This window comes from Neltuma alba, unplaced genomic scaffold, assembly GCF_004799145.2.
Source record: "Neltuma alba isolate B1F8T4 unplaced genomic scaffold, ASM479914v2 tig00006376_pilon, whole genome shotgun sequence".
Taxonomy (NCBI): domain Eukaryota; kingdom Viridiplantae; phylum Streptophyta; class Magnoliopsida; order Fabales; family Fabaceae; genus Neltuma; species Neltuma alba.
Genome location: NW_021634449.1, coordinates 42,339 through 49,039, shown reverse-complemented (window position 1 = coordinate 49,039; position 6,701 = coordinate 42,339). Strand labels below are relative to the sequence as shown.

Sequence of the window (6,701 nt, the reverse complement as noted above, 5' to 3'; positions counted from 1 at the left end):
AAAAAGTTTGTGAAGGAAATGTGAAAGCTAAGTCATACTTAGACAAATGGACAGTGAAGACGAAATTGCATCTATATAAAATGAGAATGCAACTTTGAATCCGATAAGCGCATGATTTTCTGCACTCTCGTCTTTTGGAACGGACTGATTCATTTGCACTATTATGAGACACAAATTAATTGATTAATTATGATTATCCTTTTGATTTAATTAATGAAACACATATCAATTAGTGCTAATGTGTGGAGTTAAGAGTGCTTTCTTTTTATTCACTATATTTTTTTTCCAAAAAAAAAGTGGCATAGGTTTGCCATTTTGCACTCCGAGCTCCAGGAACAATTAGTCATTATACTATGGAGGAAAAATATTAAAAATATATCCGGTTATAAAAATACGTGTGCTGTTGATAATTTAGTAAAACTGATTTTTCGTTCGTTCGAGAAATATTTATTAGACCTGCTTCTTATATTCATATATGTTTGAAAAATTAAAGCATGAGTTGTATTAATTATATGAATAATGTGAATTGTGCGCGCGCACACATTAACCTATTGATATCATGTGTATGTGTTCTTACTGAGTAACAAGTTAGAAGATCTTGCTTGTTTTTCTTTGATCTAAAATACTCAGCTTTTATATTTAATTAGGTAAAAATAATAATATAATAAAACTAAGGAAAAGTGGGTGAAATATAAAAAGAATTCAATATAATTCATTTTCTTTGAAGTATAATTCTCAAATTCAAATGATCCAGTTGTAAATTATATCATTCTCAAATTCATTTCCTCGATTGTTTTCAGGACCAAATTTATCTTAATTAATTAAATTAGCACAATTTGGGCTAGTTCATAATTTTTCTGAGCATTTTTTAAAATAAAAAGGAATAACAAAATAGAAAGGATGAAAAAAACTCAAAAAAATGAATAACAAAATATAATTAAAATTTACTCCATCAGTCCTTTTTATAAGAGTCTGAAATTTCAAATTGCCTTGGTCTTTTTTATAAGAGCTCACTTATAGTTGTTTGAACATCTAACGCGTATTTATCATTTTTGCCCCTAATTAATTTTACATATTACATTAATTAAAAAGTTGACAAGTTGCTATGCTACATTTTTTTATATTTTCTCTCTTATTTGCCCCTTACAAATAAGATTATGTTTGAAAAAAAGTTATTTCTTACATATTTATTATTTTTAATTAATTTTAATTTTTTTTGAAACTGTATAATTTAGTTATCAAACTCTTGGGTGGCGTTTTCCCGGTTTCCCCTTTTCCTTTCTTTCCCTTTCCGACGCAGCTTCTCTCCCTTTCTCTTACCATCCGCTGCCCTCCTTTACCTTTGATACTGCGCCGTTTTGAGTGAAAGCAAGGGAGGGTGAAGGCTTTTTTTTAATTTTAAAAAAAAATCTAATAGCTTAAAATATTTTTTTCAGTGTCATTTCCTATCCTAAATTAATTGTTAATACACTCAACAAGGTAAAATACTACCTCCAGTCCTAATTATAAGAGCCAATTGACTAATTTGAGGAGATTAAAGAAGTAAGTTGGGTTAGTTATTTGTCCTAAATAGGTGTTGTCTTTCCTAAAATATCCTTACTAATCAAGTATATTGATTAAAACTATAATTATTAGAAGGACTATCTTGGAAAAAATTGAATAAATATGAGAAATACAGTAGATTGGGGTCTTATATTTAGAACCAAAATAAAAGTCAAACAGGGTCTTATATTAAGAATCGAAGGTAATAATTTTTTAGTAGCACCTAATATTTAACACCCAGCATTCTAAGATATTTCTTAACAGCACTTAGTATTGTAAAATAATTTTTGGTCCACTTAGAAGGCTAAAATATTTTTTTTCAATAACACCTATGCACATCCAATATGCTGGGATATTTTTTTAGTAGCACCAAGTAGCTTGTGCTAAATTTTAGTGACCATAAAATATTATATGACAAATTACTTCAAGATACTAAATGTTATTTAAAAATATTTTTGGGTGTTGGATATATTAAAAATTAATTTATGATATTGAGTGTTAGAGAAATACTTTGACATGATGGGTATTACTAAAAAAATTTGGGATACTGAATCTATTAAAAAATATTTTAGGATACTGAGTTAGATATTAAGTACTATTAGAAAAATATTTTAGAACGGTAAGGGTATTGAGAATTTATTTAGGGTACTTAATAATACTAAAAATATATTTTAGAGTACTGAATTTTTTTTTTTTAATAGAAAAGCACTCACTCTGTCGTTTGTCACTCAAAACGCCGCGGCTTTGAGGGTAGCGGACGGCAGCAGCGGATGGTAAGGGAAAAGGAGAGAAGCCGCGTCCTTTTCTTTGAAGGAGTGGGTTTGTCATTTTGTGAAACCTGCCCGTCTGGGTAATCTGGAGGGAGAGTTGGGTCGTCATATAATTGATGCGTGGACGACACGCTCCCTAGAAAGTGCACAAACAAAGAAATAGATTTACCAAGTATAGGAATGTTAACGTGAGAATGTGCCGTCTCCAATCTCATCAACCAAAGTACTCAAGTCAAACCTACCTCATGCCCTCTTGATTTTTAAAAAAATTACATAAACATTTTAAATAAAAAAAACTAAATATGAATCATTTTTAAAATCTTATTTAATATTAATAGCCTAAGGGTTTATAAATATAAAAATTTGACTTGTGATCAAGGAGATCTAGTTGTATTTAACTTCCTTACTTATGACATATGTGTAATTTTCTCATTTAATTTTTAATATTTTTATTAAAAGAATCATAATGACAAAGCAGCCAAATTATAATATGGCTGAAAAGAGAAGTCCATACAGCAACACACACCAAACGCCCCCGATTAAAAAAGTTAGCAAGACATAATATAGGAAACTTTAAATAAATTAAATGATAAGCCAAAAAAATACATTCCTAACAAAGTTGTTGACTTGGTCAGCCTATATCAGTCGTTAATAGTTTAATTGTTAAATTGTTCCGCATATTGTGTGTTCTTATAATTAATCCCAACATATTATTTATAATTCTAAATTTCTCAATTGAACCAAACAAATCGATAAAAACAGTTAAAATTAATAGACATTCTTAATTTTATATTAAAAAAATCATCAGGTCATTGCAAAATTACTCCTCATTATTAAAGTCTAATAAACCTCTATCATATGGATCAAATATTAAAATTTCATAATTTTAATGAAATATTAAAAGTGTGATATAAAATTATAAATGCCACCAGAATAGCATATAACCACGGTTAATCCAAAAACGAAAAAACACAAATGTAAAAAAATAAAAAAGAAATGTGGGGAAGAGAAGAGTATAAAGAAAGAGAAAGGCAGTAGGAAACAAAATAGGGGCCAATAAGCAACCCTCCCTCCTTCCTTCCTTCTTCTTCACTACACTCTCTTGTTTCCGCTCAAGCCTTCTCTTTCACTCTTTGCTCTGCCACTTTCCATATCTCTTCTCCGAACTCCACCTTTTCCTCTCTGCAACTCTCTCTCTCTCTCTCTCTCTGTGTTTAGGTTTCCATCAATGGAAATCAGCCCTAAACCTCATGACCCACAGAATCCTTCTCCGCTTCTCTCTCCCACCTCTCCACCTCTCACCTCCAGAAACATCCCCAGATCTGATTCCCACCCTTACCCCACCACTTTCGTCCAGGCTGACACTTCCTCCTTTAAGCACGTCGTTCAAATGCTCACCGGCTCCCCCGATTCCCCTAAACCCCCACTTTCCGATTCCCTTCCTCCTCCTCCGCCTCCTCCTTCTTCCAAGAGCTTCACTATCCCGCCGGTGAAGACGCCGCCCAAGAAACAGGGTTTCAAGCTCTACGAGAGGAGGAACAACCTTAAGAACAGTCTCATGATCAACACCTTCACCACCAATTTCCCTCCCAATTCTGGGCTTTCACCTCGCAAGCCGGAGATTCTGTCGCCCAGTTTGCTTGATTTCCCTTCGCTCTCTCTCAGTCCCGTGACGCCGTTGAACGACGACGACAGGACCGACCCCTTTGAGAAGTCGTCGTCGTCGCCTCTCCTGACGATGACGACGACGAACTCGCTGTCGTCGTCAGGGGAGGAGGAGAGGGCGATCGCGGAGAAAGGGTTTTATTTGCACCCCTCGCCCTTGAACACTCCCAGGGACTCCGAGCCCCGGCTTCTGCCTCTGTTTCCGGTGACATCACCCCGAGTCTCCGAGTCGGAGTCTCCTCCGTGAAGCTATGATGATTTTGTTGCTCATTTACAGAATAATTCGCGAGGTTTCTGACTTGTAGGTACAAAACCAGATGGTGAAATTCTAGTTTATTTCTTCCATGAAATGGCACAGCTCTCTGCTTCTTCTTCTTCGTGATTCCCCTGGTTTTCGTATCTTCTTCATCAAAATATCATTTTTTTACGGAAAAAAAAAATCTCTCTATCAGATGAATTTCATCGAGTCACTTTTTGGGATCCTTTTTGTCTTCGTAAGTCCTGACACAAATGACTCTTCATGTTTTTTGTCTTCGAAATATCAGAAAACAGAGGAAACAAACCATGAAGCTCGATGACATTTCGAATTGTACTAGAATACTGCATGTTTTTTCCCTGCTGTAATAGGTGTCATGTCTCATAGTACAACATCTCGTAGATTGTTTGTGTCATGTCTATCCCAGGAAAAAAAATGAAGATTGGGATAGGGAAAATGGGATGTTTTTGGGACACATTTTAATGAAGGAAAACAGTATCTATAAGGAAGACGTTGACAGAGATCCACAGAGGAGGAAGATGAAGTTTTCTTCTGCAGCTAGCTTTAGTCTAAGATATCTGTTTTGTTTCTTCATCTTTCATTTTGACTCCTATTGGAATTTTTGGAAGAAAGGCCAGATCAGATAGATTTGTCTGTATCAAATTCTAAAAAAATCTCCCTCGGATCAAGTGAACCAGAAGTTTTCTTTTTGTCATTTTCTTTTTCTCCTCCTGCTCTCGTGTTTCAAAGATGTGGATAGATATGTAGAAATTTGAGTTTAAAGAGAAGATCAATAATTAGGGCCAAAAAAAAAAAAGGAATAATGGAAAGCTTGGATTTTTCTCCATCCCCATTTAAAATTTCTTATGGTTTTTGGATTTTGAGCTTAGGATTAGCTTAAAGTCACTGTGATTTCAAATTGCAGTTAGAATAGCATGAAAATTGAAAATCGGAACAAAGTTGCAGGATCCCCCATAGGGAAGTGGCCATTGTAATTATCGTTCATAATTTAAGATTATGATACTTGGGCAGTCATTATTGATGTTTATCTCTTCTCTTGTTAATTAATTCGTTATTAATTATTATATATCACTTTCACATATGGTTGAGTCAAGCAGCATTGACAAACGGAGGAAATGCTAAAAATGAAGAGAGAAAAAGTGGGGCTTTGGTTAAAATTAGAATCACTGTGGTTAAAGAAAGTAAGATTAAAAAACAAAAACAACGTATGAAAATTTGAAAAGCAGAGAAAATGTGAGCACTTTTTTGGGGATTTTAGGCTTTGTTTTGTCATATAGGTACAGGTAGGTTGCATCTAACTGTTTAGTGTATTGGAAAATAACCACCAAGTCCTTTTCTTCTTTCTTGATGGAAAAGAGGTTGAGAACACCTTAAATTAAATTAAAAAGCCACTTGAAAATTGATCCCAAGTACATCAATATTAGGGGTGCACAAAGACTGGACTGGACCGGGTTGACCATCAGTCTGAAGTCTGGTCTGAAAATTCTGCGGGCTGGACATTTTGGTCTCCGGTCTGGTCCAGTCCGGTTAGGCCCGGGACCAGGACCGGGTTGGACTGGTCCGGCCGGGTTACTGGACTGGTCCAGGTTGGTGTCCCTTTTTTTTTTCCCCATATATAAAAGATATCTTTACAGCATATTGTACAGCTTTGAATCCAAATATTCTAACGTACATTGAACTTTTCCATTGAATAGATAGAGCTTTCTATTCTTTTTACTTATCAGAAAATAAATAAACACAACTCTTCCCAAGAAGATGATATTCTTACATGATCTATACATCACAAACTAAATAAGATCATTTTTAATATTGACAACATTCAAAGAAAAAAAAATAAAAGAACAAACAAACAAAATAAAATAACCACATTTTAATACTAAACTTTCCTTTAAAGTTTAAATTATCATCAGTCATTGAAGCTACATATCAAAGTCTACATATCAAAGTCTGCTCTTGGCTGGCCAATAATAGTCAAAATGTTCCACGGTTCAACTTCAATGCATATACAAAAGATCAAGTGAGTTAGCTATACAGCAGCCCTAATTCATTCAGTAAGTCATCCACCAGTTAGTACTGACTATGATGAACCAACTATATGGTGATTTTAATCAACCATCCAAGAGATCATCCATCCAAAACATCAACCATCCAAAAGATCAACCATCAAAAAGATCATCAACCTGCACAATTGAACTGACCAAAAAAAATCCAGCCATATAGCCAAAAAAACAAGCTACCACCATGGCACCATCAAACAAACAAAAGACTTTATAGTCATATATGTCCAAAATATCTGAAACTGAAACTGAAACTGAAATGCTGAAAGTCAAACATCCTCCCCAACATCAGTAATAGTGGAATGATCTGAAAAGTATGTAAAACATTAATAGTCAATGACATTACAATACAACAACACATATTATGAAATGATTACAAACAAATAAAAT

General features: G+C 34.2%; 1 protein-coding gene across 1 annotated transcript; it reads left to right on the top strand.

Annotated features, from left to right (window-relative positions):
• The first annotated feature begins 299 nt into the window (after positions 1 to 299).
• LOC114750240 (VQ motif-containing protein 4-like) lies at positions 300 to 5,281 on the top strand. Its single transcript, XM_028938808.1, has 2 exons — positions 300 to 305; positions 3,374 to 5,281. The coding sequence occupies exon 2, from the start codon at positions 3,541 to 3,543 to the stop codon at positions 4,222 to 4,224; it is 684 nt and encodes a 227-aa protein (XP_028794641.1). The 5' UTR covers positions 300 to 305; positions 3,374 to 3,540; the 3' UTR covers positions 4,225 to 5,281.
• The last annotated feature ends 1,420 nt before the right edge of the window (positions 5,282 to 6,701 follow it).

What these genes read in the sequence shown, in the direction of transcription:
- LOC114750240 (XM_028938808.1), top strand. Translation starts at nt 3,541, where the DNA reads ATGGAAATCAGCCCTAAACCTCATGACCCACAGAATCCTTCTCCGCTT.